This window comes from Ammospiza nelsoni, chromosome 2 (genome assembly GCF_027579445.1).
Source record: "Ammospiza nelsoni isolate bAmmNel1 chromosome 2, bAmmNel1.pri, whole genome shotgun sequence".
Classification (NCBI taxonomy): domain Eukaryota; kingdom Metazoa; phylum Chordata; class Aves; order Passeriformes; family Passerellidae; genus Ammospiza; species Ammospiza nelsoni.
In genome coordinates, this window is record NC_080634.1 from 69,454,582 (window position 1) to 69,476,336 (window position 21,755).

The 21,755-nt window shown below is 40.6% G+C and overlaps 1 protein-coding gene across 2 annotated transcripts in view; it reads right to left on the minus strand.

Annotated features, from left to right (window-relative positions):
• KLF12 (KLF transcription factor 12) overlaps nt 1-21,755 on the minus strand; it is a 240,326-nt gene that overhangs the window by 53,570 nt on the left and 165,001 nt on the right. The window contains exon 6 of one of the 2 annotated variants that reach the window (XM_059493349.1): nt 9,822-9,881. The exons of the other annotated variant lie outside the window; for it this stretch is intronic. Within the exon in view, the coding sequence (XP_059349332.1) occupies nt 9,822-9,881 (60 nt within the window). The remainder of the gene's footprint in view (nt 1-9,821; nt 9,882-21,755) is intronic. 2 annotated transcript variants of the gene reach the window in all.

Sequence of the window (21,755 nt, forward strand, 5' to 3'; positions counted from 1 at the left end):
AATGGTGCACCCTTTAGCATGGGGAGGCATGTCCAAGGGAAGTGTGTATTCCTGAACAATCTGCTGCCAGTTCAGGTCTGCAGCACCCTTAGGTTTGCACACACACACACACATCCCTGAGATGCAATGTATCCTCCACTTCCTCCCCCATCAGCTGGCTGACAAACTGCAGAACAGCACAAAGAAAAACCACTGCTGGCTTAGTCAAAAGGATCGCAGACAGATAGCTGCTAGAAGCATTACTAAATATGTTGATGTTTCATAACAGTTTGATCTCACTGCTGTTTGTGCTTCTGGTTTGTGTGCAGCAGGAACAGCCAGTCAAGGTGATGCATTTGCTGTGCAGATCTGTGGCAGCACTTTGGTTTCACTGGTGGAACTGATCCAGGCTTCCCAGTTCCCTGTTCCCCACAGCTTCCCCTTGCTCTGGGAATGTGCTGGGGTGCACTGAGAGAGCCCAGCTCCCTACAGAAGTGCACACAGAAAACTGAAACCTTGTCTACATGAAACCTTCAGCTTTCAAACTACTAGCAGTGAGTCCACAGGTGAAAGAAACAATCTGGCTTCCATATATACCGAGCAAAAAGAATCTGAGATACTATCTATTTTTCAAAGGATTAAAGCTACCATGTGTCTATCTCAAAACATCAGTCTGCCTCACAAATACAAACATGCAGTTACAGTTTTCAGGGATACATTATCTCACATCATGGTATATGCCAAGGGGTTAACCTAAGCCTTAGAGGTATGATTTAAAACCGGTTTTGCTAAGCCACTGTCACCTACTAAATATAACTTTGTTTTCATAGGAAAAAAAAGTTCTTTAGGAGTTTCTTCTGAAAAAAATAGCTCTTTGAGGCAATCCTGAGGGTTCCTGGAATTTTTTCACATGTTGCAAAAATCATCCTTGTGAAACCCTGCACAGTCATGCCTCCCATCAGTGCTGTCCAGAGAATGCAGAGCTTGTATGGCTCCTGCTCCAGGTGCCCCCAAGCCCTACAGCTTGAGGTAGGTCCTTCCCAACCAGATTTAACTCTCTGCACCCAAGTAATTTCCATGTGACTTGTACATGTACAAGCTACTCCTGGTAGAGAAAAGCTTAACTAAATGGTCACCTCATTCTAAACTAGTTCCTGTACATACAAGAATTCCCGTGAGCTAACACTGAAATTTACTGAAATGCTTACTTTCTTGCACTGGTCAATGGAGTGCATATTACTTTACAGAAGCTAATACAATTTTGTCCCTGTTCCTTACAAAGGACCAGCCACAGTTTCTCCCCAAGAGGGAGTACATCTCTGCACTTACACAGTCTGTATTCTTCCAGAACTCTTTATTACCATTTTCCCTACAGCTGATCTGTTCTGCACAGATTTTCTGCTCAGTATGAGGGGCTGGGGAGGGGGGCATTAATTATACAGCAAGATGGAGCAGAGCCAGGCAGCCCCTCTGGTGCACTGTCACCTCCACGCACAGCCTTCTTCCTGCTGCTCTGCAGCTACAAGGATCACCTGTTGGTCTTGGCACCTTCCCAAGCTGGGGCCTAGCGGAAATGACAGAATCAGCTAGAAATGAAAGCCAGCTCCTATTCCAGCAACCCAAATGAGGGAAATACAAAAACAGATGATGGCAACGTGATCTAGCTGCTGCACGTGAGAGACAAGAGGGGGTGGGGTAGAGGGGTAAATAAAGAAGGATTAAATGTTGGACAAAAATCCCAAAACAAATAAAAAAACCAGAAAACCTCCAAAACCACTAAAAGGAAGCTTTTTTCCTGCTGTAGTTCTCTTTTCATATTCAGCACAGCAAAAAACATTAGGAGAGTTTTTCTCCATCTGAACACCTGCCAACAGGGAAAACTAGCTACCTTGTTCCTGCTCCTGCTGGAGCTGTCAGATGTTTCCATCTCCCAAATGAGAGATGCCAAAGGGATATTCAGGTACACAGCACAACCAACCTGCTTTTTTCAGGCCAGCTCCTCTCTGTACTGCATGGTGACACACAAGAGGTACCAAGAGCTGTGTTGTTGCAGTGTGAGCTTATTCTAATACTGTGTAAGGAATTCCCTTCTTCCACAACAGTGCTCAGCAAAACCTTTTATTTGATTTTTGGGTGAGATGCAGTGTTGTGTAGCAGAAAGATTAAACATTACTCACCTCTCATCTTGGTCTTCCGGGCAGAAAAAGCAGAGAAGTAATCCAACAGAAAAGGTAACCATCACTAATTGTTTAAAACAGAGCAATGCTGCCTTTAAAATGATAAAAATACAAGCTAATTGCACACTGCATTTCCATATCTAACTAGTTTCATATGAGCCCTTGAAATCCATATTTACTCAAAGCAGTAACCACCCTAACATCCTAGATCTCTCATCAAATTTCTCTGAACCCTTGAGTTGAGTGACACCATATATATTTAGTCTCTCCAATACCTTAACAGGCTTTAAAAAATGAACTTTTAACTTTTTTTTTAACCCAATAATTTTTAGAAACCATAACAATAAAAGCAGGAAAAACCTAATTCTTAAAAGGAAGTTTATTTCCTCTCCAAAAGCAATGGAATGGGTCCCTAGAGCTCCCTTCTTCCTGAGAAAACACTCTATGAATAATCAATGTAGAGTCCAATTCCTCAACGAGCACCGAGCCTTCAAACACACCCAGCATTCAGCAGTCGCTGTGACTCTGGCCTTTAAACTGTAACACTCTTTGCCTTTCTCTCCCTAGTTTCCCAAGCATTCTTTATTCTTTTCTTTCCAGCAACTAGGTAGGTAAGCAGAAGCAAAATTCGAGCAGTGGGAGCAAGCTGGGGCTAATTTGCACCTTATGAATTATTCAGGCCCTCCTGATTCCTGCACCTGCACTGAGGCAGGAAGCTTGCGAGGAACAGTCATTACTCTTCTCTTGGGTTTGCACAAGCTTGGTTACTGCTCAGACACTTTGTTCTGTAACCAAGGGCTTCAGGTCTTGTACTAAGCAATAGGAATGGGAGAAAAAAAAAAAACAACTGCATGTCGTCAACCCCCCCTCTCCTGCCTCAAACCCAGGATAATAATTCAACCCTGTTGTGAGACAAATGAATTGTAGGGTGTACGGACTGATGCTGAATTTATCTTACATATGCTAATCCAGATCTGAGCATCAGGAGAGAAAGAGCAAATGGGTGCTTGAGTTGGTCTTGTCAGACATTTACTCAGCTGCATTAAATTGCACATTTAAACTTCTCCCTAGCTCAGTAGGGAGTATTTCACATGCATCAAGCATGTCACATGCTAACCTGATCATTAAGGCACCTTCTCCCCAGATACACCACAAATAAATTCTCTGCCTGGCATTCTGGCTGACATAAGGGCTGCTAACAGTTTAATACTATTGGAAAAGCCTATATTGTGCTTGCAACAGGGTGGATTTAACAAGCAAACAGGTCTTTTTCATCTCTATTTACTATTATCTTGATAAACAGAATGTGACACCTAACTGCAATTCCAGATACAACCCATGAATCTAGAGAGCCATTAGGAACACTAGCAGAGAGCAGATACAAACCAATTAGCACTATGAACATTTTAAGATAATGATATGTTTTTGAGCTAATATGCTAAGGCAAACAGATCTAAAAGTATTACACAAATTCAAAGCAGCAAACACCATCTTTACTGTATCTCATGTCCACAGCTGCACTGAGTATCATCAGGTCTTGTCCTTTATTAACATTGCTGTTCCCAACAAGTTCTCCAGTTAAAAGCTCATCTCATTAATCCCGAGCAGCTAAGCATCATGCTTTGATTGATTCAGTAAAACAGATCTGTGGTAACCGATAATGAAACCTCTTTAATCCCCTCTTCCAAAAAAGCTAAGTCAAACACGAGCAGTAAGCATTCAGAAAGGTACAGTCAATCCTTATCAAATCTTTGCTTTTCTTCTTTCTATGCCTAAGGAAGTTAATGCATTTTCCTGTTGATGCAGGCTGTGTGATTGGCCTTCTGCTTCTCTTATCGCATTCCAATCCAACAATAGGTACTCTGGCGCTTTTTTAAGGTATTTTAATCGAGCATGTAAACACGTTTTATTCTTTGATGCTCTTTCATTCAGCATCATTAATCCCCAGCATGAAATCAATAGACTTAAAACATTTAATCACGTCAAAACGCAACATACAAATCCACAAATGACTTCAGTTCATCACACACACTGAATAGCTTGCAAATTGGAAACTATGCCCCTTTTTGCTTTGGGAATCAGTAAACCCTAAGCTAGTCTTCCACTGAAGCAAACAGATCCTTTCTCCAAGAATCTGTCATTAGGCAAAAAAAAAAAAAAAAAAAAGATAAACAAAACATGGGATTTTCGGTTTGCTCTGTCATCTTTTTTCATCTCTTACAGTCTCACTGGCGTTATGAGAAACCCTTGTTTTACTGCAATCTCTTGACAGTATGCATGTTTAAAAAAAGTTTAAAAACAATTACAGTGACTGGGTTACAGATTGTACTGGAGGTGCAAGAGAATGGAAAAACATATTTGTGGTTGCTTGCTTTCCCTTTTTAACAGCATACATTGTTTCTCTGCTTGACTAGAATGCAAAAGGGATAACAATCCCAGGCACTTAAAAAAAGGAAAAAGAGAATAAGCTCAACTTTATAGATGATTATGATTTCCAAAGCTTGTAGGACACAGAAAGTGACAAGAATTGCTTTGATGGGGCAAAAGTTGTGGCTGAGCTGAAAAAAGGGCAGAAACAGGTAAACAGGCAAAAGGAATTGTCTAGGTAATAGAGTAACATCTTTAATTGTACTACATTAAAAAGCACTGAAAGCTTGCTAATTTCAAAGAAAATCCAGTTTGGAAAGAGGTGAAGTGTGAGAATGGGCATGCTGAAACCCTGATTTGGGAGGCAGACACCCAAAACCCTGCCTAGGTTCATGATCCCATGCCCACCCACTGTCCCATGAAGAGTCCTACACAGCCTCCTCCAAACCCATGAGGTCCTTCACTATTAGGATGGAGCTTCCCTGGGTACCAACCACTAGGCACATGTCCACACAGACTCATTCTGGCAGCTGTCCATTTCCACCTACAGGCAGAGCCCTGTCCTGAACTTTCCCATGCCATGTGAAGAAGCCACAAAAGGCAGGCAGAATGCTGATGGTGGTGGCACTGGCAAGGTGCTGTACTGTAGCCCTGCAGTCAGGTAACTCACCCAGAGAAGGAGCACCACCCCAGGAATAATCTGGCTATGCAGATGCAGGACCTTCTGCCTAAGTGTCCATGGAAGTGAGGGTACTCTGTAATCAGGAATGCAAGACCCACAAGGCTAAAAGGTTGGGCAGAAAAGAGGGATCCTGGCTCCACACTGGAAATCTGGACACTAAGCACCTAGAGGAGAACAATGAAAGGTCTGTTTCAGTATCTACAGCTGTTTCTGGCCCATTGTTGCTTCAGGGAAGGGAGCCTACAGTCCCAGTCCTGTCCATGCTCAGGCAAGAATACAGATTCTTCTTACCCACTCTCCTTCCCCATCCCATAACTTCTGTGTTCCTATTTATACAGCTGTCCATATTCAGCAAGAAGGCAGATGACACTCCACTGCTCCCCTCATATCTTATCTGATTAGGCCTGCACCAAGGATCCCAATGAGATCAACTTGTGCTCAGAACCTACACCTCAGGTCTCCCAGTCTGTTGATGAGCTAATTAATGAAGCTCATCTGCAAAAGTGGCAGAATTGCTGTTGCAGCTGCCAGTTTGCTTGACAAAATCCTCCATTATAATCCAGAAAGGGCTACAGAGACTACCTCTGAGGGAAAACAATGCTTTTATTTCCGAGTGGTTCTCTATACAGTCCATAATGATTGATCTGATGTAACTGGGCTGTGTTTCCAGAGAACCACTTACATTCCCTAGGCCACTAAAGTACACACCTAAACTAGATGGGTAAGGGCTCCTTTTTGGTTGTTCCTGGGACATTGAATTCCCTCTAGTGACTATAATGAGGAATTCAAGTGCTTTTCCTCAGAGGTCAGCTCAACCTGCAAAGCTTAACCTTGATATACAGGTAGAAGCTTCATTTCACAGTGAAGCACAAGCACTCCTCACTCAACCATTAATAAACTTTTCTGAGAGTGTAACAGAGGTATCAGTGCCTCTAGTGTAGCACAACATAGTCCCACTCTAGTTGAGAGAGGGAATGAAAATTTCATAATAGGTATGACTAATCTGAATTTTACTGTAAGTATACAGAGTGTAAGTGACCTCTTGATTTTGCAGTTTCTCCCATTGAAAGTAATGTTTATGCACTGAGCTGCATGAAGGAAAATATGTAGATTAGGGCATTTCTTCAAATGATTTGCCTATCCTAGATGCATTAATTTTTCATTACCTCATTTATGGAAAGAAACCCCCCAAAAACAAAACAACAACAAACTAAGAAAAAAAGCCCAATAAAAAACCTGAAGTAAAACTGTGAAATGAGGACATTCCAAATCCGGCAAAGAGAAGATCAAGCATTTTCTGCTGGCAGTGCACTTAATTATTACCAGTCCTATTTATTATCATCATCATTATTCTTTATCCTGTTCTTTAAAAATGATCCAGACTACCTCTGCAAATGTGTGGGGTTTTTTTCTGTTTGACAGATGCTAGATTCACTTTTGGCTGAAAGCAATCAAAGTTTAGACTCAAGAAATACATCCTTTAAAGCCTGTGCTCTTCAGTTAACAATTTGGTCCTGGAGATGAATTGCAAGTAGAGACTTGGGCCTGAACAATCTTACTAACTAATGGGAATGCTAACAAGTAAAGCAGTGTACTCTGCACTGCAATGCTTCTTTTCTCTTTGAACTCATGACAAATGAGAAGGACTGCTTCGAATTAGTCTTACAAATGTCAGCAATACAACAGAACACTGCAAACGTTCATCTTTGAACAGTGGAGAGTCACAGTGAACTGAGGTGAAATTGGTGTCCAGCAGCGCAATTCAGATCAGGAAAGCCATCCAACTCCAAAGCAGCTCGACCTGAACACAGCCCCAGAGACAGTGCCACAGCTGCCAGCTAGACAGTAGCCAAGAAGTTAGCAGAGGTGCAAGCCAAGAAGCCAGCCATGAGCCCATGTGCCAATGCAGGGAAGCTGTATTCCAGAATTTGGCATCTGGGTCCTCCAGCTGCCAAACATCTCCCATCTGGCTGAGCCTGTGGACGAGGTGTTAAAAAGAGGATCAGGGAAGATTATACAAGAGCTAAAGCAGTACCCTTAGCAAGACAGCAAAGATGAAGAGGCACATTGTGCCCCCAACATGTGAAACTCACACACATTATCACTTTATTCCCAGTGGATCAGAGGAGGCAGGCGGGAAAATGCTCCACGTTTTAGAGGAAATGAACAGTTAGATGTGCATGAACTGAGGCAACTGTCATAGCCTCTGGCCATCCACAGAGGTCAGCAGATGCAGATTTGCGTGGAATTGGTTTGGAGTAAAACGTGCAACTCTTAGTAGATTTGATGAACCCAATAAGAAAAATTAGGAAAAAAAACACTACAAAAATGTTTCTTCAAGACTTTGTGATTCACTCTATTCCTCCATCATCACAAAGAAATTGAAGTATCAAATTCTGTACTTTCCTAACTGGAATACCATACTTCCTGGTGTAATTTTATGAAATGATAACTTTCTTTCAATTTAGTGGAAAAAGATAAGTTTAGTAATGCCAAGTTGAAAAATACCCAAAACTGCGTATTTTTCATTACCTCATGAAATGTAGGCATGAAATTTAATTCAAATGAAATATATCCCCTTACATAGCTGCATTTAACTGCAGCAGAATTCACTTCTGACAAGCATTTACTGCTCCCAAACCCCAGCAGAGCCATTTCCCAATGGGAAGGACCAGCTCTGGGGAAGACTCCAAGCACTGTCAGCAGTTTCAAGTGCACCATAAGAATTCATATTTTCAAATAATGCACTGACTTCGATGTTAATCTAATTGATCTTACTTCCACCTTTCAATCTACAGGTAAGTCCACATGGCCCAAATGAGGTTTGACAGATGTGTCATCCTGATCAATTTGGTTCTTTATTTTAAAAACACCTAACTCCCCCCCAGCTTTCTTCCAAATTTCTGCTTTCATTAGAACCTATTTGTCTTGCCAAATGTTACCTTTCAGTCTCATCTCACTCCATTCAGAGCACACCAACTTTCAGCAGTTTAGAACTGCTGCATGACATGACAACCATCTTCATCAACATCTAACCATGCATGTTTTTCAGGGGGCCTCATTAGTAGGATCTCGTATTCATTACTATAGTATGTAAATACCAAGTAAATTCATGAGGGATTTTGAAAGCAAAATACTGACAACATCAACAAAGAGCAAAAAATTAACAACATAAGTGTCCTTCTTGAAAATGCTTCTTGCAGAATAGAAGCCAACATGCAAAATGTTATATAGTTAATTTAATGCCAACTAAAGAAGCCTGCATTAAAAACTGTATCTGAAATATGCGTATGTTTTCGAAGCACAACATTTTGAGAGACTAGCAGGCTCGTCAGAGCAATTCCTGACATTACACTGATAATACAATCAGATCAAAGAACATTCTAGGGATTTTTAAAAATAAATGTATAGTTTCAATTTCATAGCAAAGGAAACCTTGAAAGATTTGTATTAGCTCTAACAGAGAAATTGCTCCTGCTGCTACTTTGAAAATGTTTGAGCAATAAGATCCTGCAAATTTTTAATATAAATATACCAGTTGTAATGTAATTAACTGCAAATTGGAGATAGGAGTAGTCTTGAGGAATGACTTCTGTATTTGACTACTCATTAGCAATTTGAAAGTGTAATTGCTCTTAAACATGCTTTCTTCCTAATTTTATTATGAAGCTTAGCTGTACTTATAAATGTGAAGAATTTGATTTATTCTGGAACATGCTTGCTTATATTGAATGTGTGAAGTTGTTTTTTCTTCTGTACTCCACAGACAGAAGGAACACATGTCACTAAGAGCAGATAGAGCAGCGAGCTGATGGGTTTACACTTGCCCCATAATAAACACAACTCCAAAGGAACCTTCAGAGGGGTACACAAAACAAACAAAAGCAGGGAGGAGGACAGGCAGGCAAGCAAGCACACTGAGAGTGGACATTTCACTGCATACTGCTTTAAAACCCACTAAAGCAACAGCCATGAGTCCCACAAAAACAGGAACCCTACCAACTTTGGTACATCCTTCTGTCCTTTGACATCATTTCTACCTGGGCAAGTGGGGTGAGCCTGAGGGCCCTTATGGTATCAAAACACTTGCTGAAGCCTCCCAGTCACCCCCTGCCACTGGACTGGCATGTAAACCCTGCGCCATCCATCTACAAGGAACATTACATAGGAAGGTTTCAAAATTGTGCCCTCCTTGAAATAAAATCAAGGAGATGTTTGCAAAGAGCTCTACCTACATTTTGCAGCTTTGCTTCACGGTAATTGGCAGTGATCCACTATAACATGAGCTACATTGATGCACATTAACTTCGTTACTCAAATTCAGCAGACTACTTTGAACACTTTAAACTATATTTTTAAACATCAGAAAATGTATTTTCTATTCTTATATTTTAAACACCATGATTTATAAAAAAAAATTAAAAATTGCAGCTTTCCCACCACCCTCTTGAGCCCCAAGATAAAAAAAGCAATTGCAAAACTCAACTTCAGATCTTGCCTAGCCCCACATACCCCCCAGTCATGACATAAAGAGGGAAAGAAACCTGAAAAGCACTGCTACTAGACTTCATCAATAAAACAGAATATTATATAATACACAATAAAATGCTTCATACCTGGAGTTGAAAAAACGAAAAGGGTTAACAGCTGACCTGGCACAGCCCCACATGCTCTCTCTGGAAATTGAACACAGACAATTAGGAATTTTAAGTTACCCCAAATAATCGAAGGGGACTTAGACAAGCTTGAGGAACACTTACTGCAGAGTAAGTAAGGCACACAGCCTCAGTGTGGAAGACACTTTAGGATTTCCCCATTCACTCAAAACTCTCCTCAAACTGAATTTGCTCTGTAGATGCCCCATCTAATGGTAAGTAATTAGGAGCTCTGTGATTAATTTTCATGGCAGCAAAGTCAAAGCTTAAGGACACACATGTCACTCAGTGGTAATTCCAGATCATGATCTATCATTTTTCTTATTAAAAAATCATCAGCAACAAAGAGGTAAACTCTAATGAGAATCTACAGCATGCAGACATTGCATGAAGTGGCTGCAGTGAAGGTCTGCTCCCAGAATTCTGCTGTATCAGTAATATTATTCCCACACAAAACCAAAAAACTTAGGCTTTAACATTTTTACTTAGAACTGGGACTCCAGGGAAAATATACAATCTTCTAAAATACCATTTTGAATAATGAACAACACCCATATACAGTGCCATAGCTGTACAAACTCCTATGCTGGTTGAGATTTGGACTACGTGAAATGTTCCTTTTCACTGACAAATTCTGATCTACTGCATGTGCTCAAATAAGAAGCTCCATGCAGATGGTTTTTGGAAAAAGTTCCACCAAGTTGGGGGGGGGGAAAAAGAAAAACCTGCAGAAAGCCAAGAACATGAACAAGCCCCTTTGGTCCTTCTGTTTGTGGTTCAGACCTCAAATGTACTGTGAAAGTAGTCTGAGGCCAATGCCCAAGAAACTAGCAAAAATATTAGAGTAACAATATGAATAATAAAAAGCTCAAGCACACTAGCAGTTGAATGTATTTGCACTGAAAATGTTTTGAATCTTTTATAATGCTCAATTAAAATATCCAGATTGGCATAGGAACTGTTGAAAGTGAAAAGGAAATTTTCAGAACAACTTTGCTTCATTTATATAATTGCATTTTCCACTGGCCCTTGGAAACCTACTAACAATCCATTTTCTCTCAAAATTTTGCACTGAATGCTTTGAACCTGTCACACTCCCTGCTTCAAGTCTACAGTAAATAATGGCTTTCTTTACTGTTTTTGCCATTTGTTAGATGTTAAATTTTTGATAATGACACAAATATGGTATGCAAATGACAAAATGACATACAGAGTTTTTGTAGTGTAAGTTTTTAGCTCTATCACTGCCTAACACTGTTTTGGTTTTTTCCACACTCCATGTAAGTCTTTTCCTTCTCAGAAATATGTATCAGGTACTTGTCTCACTGTCTCAAATAGGTACAAATTTTATTTTATAACTGTGTCAGTACCTAATCAAAGAGCACTGTGACAAAATCTCCCCTGCCCCATCAGCCCTCAACTGAAAACAATATGCAATGGAAAAAATGGTTACTGGAAACCATTAAGACCAATGGTTGTCTTCCATGTCAATTAATTTACAATCATCTCTGTGTCTCACTGGAAAATCATTTATTTGCACAGGTGATATAAACATCAATATATTACCTGGAAGTCATAACTCTACATTTTAGACATTCCTTCTCATAAAGTTCCCTTTTTAACAACTAAGCAACAGGGCAGACCAAAATACAGTTGCTGAGGTTAAGTATTTGCATGTTGAGTTTTCGACAGTGGGAAATTTAGCAGATAGCTAAAACTCTGTTTAGAACCTATAGTATCCAGGCACTGAAAAAAAAGACACTCATCCAAACAACCTCACTGACACCTTAAATTTACTATAGCTCCTTTCTGTTTGGTGTGAAAGCCAAAGGGCTGTGGCCTCTCACCCTGCCTCTTCTCCAATCCAGAAACCATGGAGAGAAATACCTAATCCTTGCCTCTGGAACTTCAAGCTTATCTGTACTACGAAAATGGCTAAAACACATCTCAGACCATGTAATCAGCTTAAAAAAGGATCTGTAACGGTCACTTCCCAATCCAAAATGCAAGTGTAGAATAAAGAAGAGGAAAAGGACCACTCCTAGGTATCTTTTGCACACAAATGTAGGTATCTGGCCTCCTGAGTTAGTGCTCTAACACCAGGCTTTTATGCCATGGGTGGGTGGCTGCATCACTGCTGGCTGTCACATTTTCACACAGAGAGATGGCCAATGGGAAGAGGACAGCACACTCTGGGTGCTACAGAAGGCAGAAACAGGTAAGCTCAGAACTTGATCTCTTCATTTCCACAATGGAAAGTTGGGAATGTGAGCTGCTCTTGTTTTTTTTTCCAAACTACTTTAATGAATTATTACAGTTCAGAAGCCCAAGCTCCAAAGAGAGCAGAAACAACTCATAGCCAAGTACCCATCCAGGATGTAAGTAGAGACATCTCTAGGAAGCTGACTGCCCTGCCCATTGAACTTCAAAGCCTTTAACTCTCTGTTGACTATACTGTGGGAGTGTTAATGCCTTGTGCAGGTGCTCTGCCACAGTGCTGGAGCCAACCACCTATTTCAGAAGCTCACAACACCTCCATCAGACATCCCCTAAGGCAGAAAATCTGCATCTTGTCTCAAGTGCCTGTGCTGCTGTGGTTCATCTTGGTCCTGGGTACCTGCAGTGCTTCATGTGTGTTGCAAGCATTCGGGGATAGTGGAACCTCTACGTGATGCAATATATTGGCAAGGATGTACCCGTTACACAATTGCATGTACCTGTAGTTCCTCTCAAGCAAAAGGAGAACCACCTTCTGTTATTCTGACTATAGGAATGCAAAAGATCTCAGAAATCATGTGGTGACAGACAGCCGAGCAGTTCTGAAGTGGAAAAATGGAGTGCAAAAGGAATCAACCTGTTCAGCTTGGTAAATAATTTTCAGCAAACAATTTGTTATACAACATTACTCTATTATTGTGCTTTTGAAACTTTTATGACTGAGGTTTTGGTCATTATTATAGTTCCTCCTGTGAACTTATTTATCAATGGTTTGACTCTTTGGCCCTGACAAGCAACTGATTATAGAAACAGCAGTGCTCATCAGTTCTTAAGAGAAATACCATGGTGACTTATATGTCTATCTGACAGCCCTGTGTGTCCCTGATTTATCATGCATTATCGCAGCACTATGCTAAATATTGTACTTTTCATGCAAATAATTGAGGTACACATTTTGACAAGACTGGGACTGCCGACTTTTAATGAGTACATAAACCAAGTATTTCTTTTACAGCCTGATGTCAGCTTCGGGTGATTTCCAGGTTAATTTATTTTTCAGGCTCTGTTTGCAGTGCTGGGCTCTTCAGCCAGCAGCAGATCCTGTCCACAGCCCTTGAGGTGAGCCCTTTCTAGGGCAGCCTCTGGCCCCAGTGCCTGCCAGGCTGCTCCATGCCCCCCTGAGCTAGCAACACAGGCTAGACAAGAGAGCTCTGCCAGTTCTGCCTCCTCTGATCCACCCTGGTCTCTTCCTTATTTTCTGCCTGCCTCAGCTTTCATACTTCCTTGCACTGCTTTATCCTCTGGCAACTCAGTACATTTCACAAGGATAAATAAAGAAAAATATGACCCAGAACCCCATGCTTGACACATATTTAGTCACTGCTCTAATGATGGAGGTGCAGAGTTTGACTCTGAAACCTGTGACTGTGATTACTCCAGGCTTAGATACTATAATATCAGCCATTGTGCTGCTTTACTCCTTGTTTCAGCCTTCAATTACTTTATTTTGACTAGAGTAATTTCTTGTGTGTGGTGGCCGTGAGGTCCAAGTATCCTTTCTGTGATGTATTCAGAATAGTAATGCCCATGTTCTAAGTCACATGCACATGGACAGAGCCATCTCCTTGGCACACAGGCTCAACACAAAAAAACCCTCTCTTCATATCCATCATCCAAGAGCTTCCATTCCCTCTTCTTTTATCTCCAGCATAAAAAGAACTTGCTGTGAGAAATGAGGTTGTGGTGAAATCACTGCTAGTCAAAGAGGATTTAACTAATAGATGGGGAAACCTACCACAATCTTTTCCCATTATGCAGGAGAAAGGAAAATGGCAGGAAAAAAAAGTAGGTTAGTTTTTTTATTCCTGTATTTACATGCTCATTCAATTATGCCTTGCCAACAGTGTTCTCCTCTTAACAGTTCCCTTCTTTACATGCAGTTTACATACCCGTGACCTACACAACTTTTGTGGTTTTGCATGCATTGACTTCAACACTCAGGACAGTATTTCCATAAATCAGTATAAGCACTGCTATTAAGATTTAATTGTGCTGCATGTACGTCTGTCAAAATCACAGGAACTGCCTTATGGAAAAGGAAAGATAAAAACTTATCTAATCTAGATAATGAAACAAGAAGTAATTTTGGCTCAAGTGACAGCAGAGGACAATGCTCTTTCTTTTTCTTATCAGTAAGTCAAAGTAGCAGTTTGCTGAGGAAGTTTTATTGTGGCTTTTCCTGGCAGTGTTCTGCTATCCAATCCACACCTATGAGTATTTGTTACAGCTCTAAATTTCTTCAGGCAGTCGGCTCTGCCCCTGCTTTCTGTGCTGATTTGAAAGACAAAACATAAAAAGCTGAATAACGAATCACTGGGGAAAGAGATGCCAAACAGGTGTACAAACTGCTAACTGGGTAGTAGTAACTCATGTTATTTATAATTCATTCTTTGGACTCACGCTCTTCAAGCAATTACAGAATGCCTGCCTCACTATCCATAAAATGCATTTCACATATCTAACCACTAATGACTTGAGCTTCACTCTGGAGCAACACATTTTAGTGGATTAAGCATGGGAGCAAGAGGCAGATGTACCTGATCCCAACTCATTCTCTCCTTGCCTGCATGGCCTTGAGCAAGTCACTAACCTGTGGATAATTATAATATGTGAACACACAGGGGACCTGTAAAATTAAATTAGTTAATGTTTGCAAAGCACTCCAAAGACAAAAAATGCTTTATGAATGATAATCACACGCTATTGTTTCATGGCATTTTATTCCAAAGCATGTTTGTGTAAACATGTTTAGAAATATAAAATTCCAGTAATAGCGAAGTTTGACAACTACCTCAAAATGATTGGCACTTCTTAGACTAAAATTTAAATTAATTAACAAATTTAACTTATGTTAAGAAGACATATGTGAATTCAATACAGACACTAAACTGAAGCTGGGAAACAAGATCTTTGAAAGTTTCTTTGTGACAGATAAAGGAAATTAAAAAGAAGGTATCAATGAACCAATAGATGTAACTCTTTCACTGCAAGATAATGGTGCCCCAAACAGCCTAAGTGTTGAGTTACTTTTCTTTTCTTTAGAATCCAGATTTCTGTTAGTTTCAGGACTAATCATCAGACCAAACAAAGTTCATGGCAAACAGAAACAGGATTTTGGACTTTAACAGAACCAGGATTCCTTAGTTCTTCAAGTTTATTATGCAATTAATTTAAATATTTCTCTCAAAAGAAAAAAAATTACTCCTAGCAATGGTATGGTAAAAGCTCTAGAATGATCTACTCAACAGTCATGGAAACTTATTCTTATAGAGGAGACAGGAAGATATGATTTTATGTAGATCAAGGTAAAAGCACTCATATTTTCAAATTAGCTTTCTTCGGGGAACAACTGACAATACCCCAATCTCCTGACACACTTCCATTTAAGCAACACAGCCCTTTCAAAGCAGGAAGTGATGTTAATTTCTCTGCAGAAGCTGGTTTTGATTTACAGTTGCCATACACCTAGCCCTTGTTTCTAATGATCTTTGGCTGATGGGGAATCTTGTTATTCTGGCAAAAGGCCTTGGGACATAGAAAATTTTCATAGCAAAAAATCCCAGTGCATGCACAGGATGGCATCCTTTGATTTTACTGCCCAACTGTCCTTTTGTCAAACATCACATATTTTAAAAAAGGAACCTTTTTAGAACAATATGTGTTTATTGGATTATTGAAACACCAGGTTCATACTTCGTGCCTAAAGAGCAATTCCCAACGGTATATAGGTCTTTCAAGCTCTCAAAGTCCTTAATAAGGGCTTCAGGCCAATTCATTTTTATAAACAAACAGATGTTTCTGAGTATTCAGATTTTGCTAGGAATAGCTTTATAAAATGCTATATAGACCCACCATATAAGAAGTCAGTACTTCAAAAAGCTGTCTGAACTGCATGTAGGTAGGAGAAATCACACCTGTAACAGTTGGGGCAGGTCAAATTTAGATGTACTAGGTTCAGCTTCTTCTCAAGCCACAGATTTCCAGCACAGCCTTAGGAAGTAACACAGAGGGGGTTTCCTCATAAATAACTTCAGCAATGTAAACTTTTATCACTCTCTAAATCACCTGTCCAGGTTTCTTTACAGCTGCTGGGGAAGACAGATACCTTTTGAAAGGTAGATGAGCGTAACTGGTAACATGATTAGACCTAGAAATATCTCTCCACTAAAGGAATCCACAATACTTGAGCCTAACTTTTAGATATTTTGCATTGTGAGAGATGAACTTTGCTGCAAGGTAATGTCCAAATTGGACAGTCCAGCACTACCAGAGGGTGCCTAAGGTAGCTGAGACACAGTACACTGCCAGCTCAGCAGTGCCCTTGGCTCAGCAGCCAGCGTCCAAGCCAGCAACAGTTTTCACTGCAGAAACCTCTTCTTTTCTGCCACAGGATACTTACTTGGGACTGCTGACAAAAATAAAACAAAACTAGAACAGAAACATCCCTGAAATAATGACACAGTGGGGGCACCAACCATAACACAGATGCCTTGCAGGGCTCTATGTCACTACTGTCTCTCGCTTACGTATCTGCACAAATATCTCTCAATACTTTTAGCAAGTCAGTTCAGTCTGCAGAATAACTCTGGAGGAGGCCAAGGAGGAGCCTCACCATGTTCCAGCCTCTGGGGAGGTCAGAGGCCCATAGACAGTTCTTTCTGAGTGTGTGGTCCAATTTCCCTGCAATTGCAGCAACTATGTAATCTTCTGCTCTAAAGTCTTGCTGCAATGGAAAAATGCATCCCAGACTTGGGTACTCTTCATGAGACAAGTAAAATTGAAATTGATATATCCCCACAACTTCACTTCAAACCAATTAGTGTTCTCCAGTGGAAAAAAAAAACCCTTTATTGAGGAATCCTGGATGAGCACTAGCCAATTTTCCATATGTAAAATCACCACTCAGTTGTGTGCCAGTTTTAAAATGAGCACGGGCAGATATACCAGAGAAGAGGGAAGCAAAGTTCACACAAACACTGCTGAAACACCCTCCCTTATGGTTTTTGGAGACTGGACAAAGTATTTTGTCTGCAAGTGGAAGGACAAAATGAGGTGAAAGTTCCCTATAATGAATAGTTCAACAGTAGTAAGGATTGCGACCAAAGCAGGAAAACAAACTAAAACAAAATGTAGAAAATGAACGGCTGATGGCAATAAAGATACAAACTTCTAAAGAGATAAAAATAAACCGCAGAAGTTGATTTACAAAGAAGAAGAGGAGGGAGAAAAAAAGATATTTAGGAAAAATAAATCAGATTTGAAAAGCATGTATTAATTTAAGAGAGTACATTGGTATGGTGGCTATACTGTCTGTCTGTTGTGGAGTCTCCTTTTTGCTTCTGCAGTATCCAAAACTAACTCTTACTGTACTGCAGTAACAGATGCCAGAGAAGTTAAAAATAAAGTAAGATGATCACATTACCACCAATGTATCAATCACATAAAGTAGCCAAAGAGAACAGGGGCAGGGTCCCTAATCTCATTTTCATACAAGCACTCCGAAGCACCCAGCTCAGCCTAAAGAGGAATTCATGTTAAAGGTCAGAGCAGTCACATACAAATGACAAATCCCATCTCTGTGAATTAACTGCAGCTATAACTACAAGTAGACAGGATTTCCTCTCTGAAACTTCTGTCTCTCCCTTACTCCAGAAAAACAATACACTATCTGAAGCATCATCAGTTTATATGTACAGTTCCTCTTTTCCTTGACATTTGAAAGAAAACATGGTTCCATCAAAGGAGTTTTCTCCACTTACAACACCTAAGGAGAAAAGTAGCCCAGAGAGAAAGAAGTTCTGCACCTTTGGATTTTTACCAACATACTGGTCAAAAGTTCCTACTAAAAATCACATTCTGCCTCTCCTGCTTCTGCCCTCAGTTTCTGTAAGTAGGAGAACTTAAATTATGCATATTCAAGGAGGGGAGAGCTGCATGCTGCAAAATATTATATTTTACCACAAAAGTGTGCAGGAAATAAGGAGGTGAATGCTCTTTTCAGGGTTTGCATTAGTATGTGCCATGGAGGTGGCTCTTGAGGCCATCCTGCATCAGTTCTGCCTAGGGATGGAAAGGCTGCCAGGCTGAGGGAACAGCATGCTGCCTCTGTGAGGGACCCTAAAAAAGTTTTACTGGTCTTCGAGAGGTTGACTAATGCCTTCTCCTCCCTTGGCTTCATAAAGATTTCTGGAGTGTATCTGAGACTTGGTTCTGAATATATGATGCTATTCTTGCTGTGTAATAAGCATCAGTGGTGTCAGGCACATAGAGGCAAATCTGCTCTTTGTTAGATGTTACATGTCAAAATGAGTTTGTAAAACACGCCACAGAAAGGATGAAATGCTGCTTACAATGCAAAGCCCACTGAAATCTACATAATGTTGCAATATTTATTATCAGTCACAGTGTATTATCTGAGATTAATAAACAATTCTTAGGCCATATTTTGTAAGACACAGCAATTTCCATAAACCAGCACTGTCACAGGAAGAATTTTCATTGAAGCACCCTGCTTGAAATAATGACTTTATTTATCTATAATTTTACATTATTGATTGGTTTTGTTGAACTGAAAGAGAACTGCAAACTCATTCCAAAAGAACTACTGAGAAAAAAGTGTGGAAGCTCAGCCAACATAAAGCTTGCAGCAAGAAGGCAATTTTCCTGAGAAAAAATTGTCATACTTGGTCACTTTACAAATATGCAAGGAAATTACATTCTGTTAGTGTAAATAAGAACTAATGTCAAACACGTGGCTCTTAGTGTTTCATTGTCACAATTTTTATTCCTAAGAATTTTGTTCCTGTAAGACTACAGTGGACCCAAAACAAAGCAGCAACATAGGTGGATGCCACCCAGTTTAAGAGGACATGAAAAGCAAATCTTTCAAATAGGCATTCCAAACTGTCCAATCAAGTGTCATTTCCAAACCAACAAGCTTAAAAATGGCTGTATTAAAACACAGTTTCTTCCCAAAAACTGACAAGCTGATTTCCCTTTGGTTCAAAGGTGGCAGACTGAGATGCAAGGGAAGATGCAGGAGCATTCAGGACAGCGCTGCCACTCCCAGTTTCTGGCGCAGCAGCTCCCCAGACAGGGATTGCCGTGGCCTCCCCTGGCACCAGGGATGTGCAGTGCTGACGTGTGTCCCAGGCAGCTGCTGCACCACCCCTGGGCCACGGAGAGCAACGGGAGCTCACAGCCTGGAGTGTCTCTCTGCCCCTGAATTAGCTCCAACAGGGCACAGGGATTGCTGCCAGCCCTATGCAGGGAGTGAGGTACCTGCCTGGGATGCACATAGCGACACAGGCAAGATCAGTCCTGAGCCCCACAGACTGCACACAGGGAAAGGCAAGAGGCAAGGAAAGGCAGGGCACTGAGGCAATCCTTCACAGCCCCACATGCTGTGTGAGGGGCTCTACAGCATCAACCCAAAGCAAATGCCCACTACCAGATTCTGAAAGCCCCAGAGTCTGAACCCCCTTACTGCTTTCAAGAGAATAGGTGGCAGTAGGCAAATATATATACATATATTTATATTCATAAGCCTTATGCAGAATAATTTAAAACATGCCTGAAAAACAAGCAGGAGAAGATCAGCTGCTGTCTCACACCTGCTACCAAGCACCTAAAAATTCGTATGGTGTTTAACAAAGACAAGACTGTAAAACACCAGTTGGTACTAAAGAAAAGGATGCCCCCATCACTTTGGAAGTACTGCCATGTAGTTCCTCTCTGCAAGAAGTTATTTTTTGGGCAATTATTGGCCAGAAAGAGCTCACAAGCTCACTTAGAACAACACACTCTGTGGGACAGTCATCCAGACTCGAGGGCCAGCCTGCCTCCCTCAGGCACTAAGCTTTGACCTATGCTTCACTGACTGCTCAAGAGTCTTTCTGTGCATGTCCCTAGGCTGCCCACTCTCTGCAAGAAGTTATTTTTTGGGCAATTATTGGCCAGAAAGAGCTCACAAGCTCACTTAGAACAACACACTCTGTGGGACAGTCATCCAGACTCGAGGGCCAGCCTGCCTCCCTCAGGCACTAAGCTTTGACCTATGCTTCACTGACTGCTCAAGAGTCTTTCTGTGCATGTCCCTAGGCTGCCCGGTTATTCAGCAGAACAGTAGGTGCCTTTCCACGTCCTCAGAGGAAATTCCTGTCTGCTAAGTTTAGATGCTGAAATTGAGCACACAGGATCTCCCTCTGGAAGGCTTCAGAGGCACTTTCTGCAACAAGGCTATGTAGAATGAGAGTTTCTTTTTCAGCGGACTCCTTTGCTAAACATCTAATATTAAAGTACATATTAAATGCCTAAAATCAAAATAGAGCCTGCCCTGTAGAGCACAATATTGCAGACAAGTAAGAAATAGACTGAGTGCAGTTCGCACGAAGTGCCAAAACTCCTTTTCAACTCAGCAACTGTATATGTGGAGTCTGTGACTGAGAATGAAGTAAAGATGACAAATTGCAGATCACAGTCAAATTAGATTTTCCTAATGGGGCTTTTGAAATAAACTAACAGATTACTGTTTAAATAAAACCTGTAACAAGAACAAGTTGATGTTATATTATTAAATTTCTTAATTTGATTCTTAAGCTCCAGAGTCAGTCAAGTAATACTCAACTTATTTACCTTCACAAACTGTAAAATGCATTGCACAAAAGCTAAAAAAGCTTCCCATGGTTTGACCAATTCTCTAAGTGTTCAAGCAATATCCATCATGGAGAACAGTATCTGCCTGCCAGTCATATATTAAAATTATCTGCTAATGCTCCACACTTCCTTTTTTCAGTAATTAGACCATGCAAAATCATTTACTGCAAAATCATGATGCATTGTTTTATTTTTCTGGCTTACTATGTGTGCTATAAATTGAGAAAAAATACTTAGCACTTCGGGGCCTGCTGTTGTGACTAGAAAATTGAAAATACATATGGGACCTGTCTATCAAGCAATAGCCTCACTGGCAAAGAAACTCTCCCCTCCTTTATCACTGTTAGAAAGGGAGCCTGCTAATCACAGAACCAACACCTTGTCTTGCCTTGCTCACAAACACCTCTCTCTCTGCTTAAGGAGAATATCAGTCTGAGATTCACAGTTATGGTGCTTGGCTGACAGAAGAGGTAGTACATGTCTGGCAAAAAAAAAACCCAAAGGCAGTACCTCCCCAAACATGGCTTAGCTCTTTTAGCTGCTGATGTCCAGGAAAACAAAGCAAAACATTTTTAGATACCATATTAAGACATTTAAAATGCATCTATAATAACTTATACAATAGCAATGTCTAATGGCCTTAATTACACCCATTTTTATTTCATAATGTCCAGAATGCACATATTTTGAACCTCTCAGATAAAGTAACATTTTTTGTGGGTCTAGCACAGGCTTCAGTGCCTGGAGGCTCTAGTTCTATTTCCAGCTCTGCTTCAGACCAACAGGGTGACCTTTACGTGTAACCTCATTTTCCTCACCTATAAAATTGGGATATTAATACTTATTTACCTCACAGTTGGTTCCCTTCCAGCTGCTACAGTGACTGACCAACCTCATGCACCTACAGAATTGCAAATGTTCATGATAATCTGCTTCCTTCTTTTCAAACAAGCAGTGCAGGTA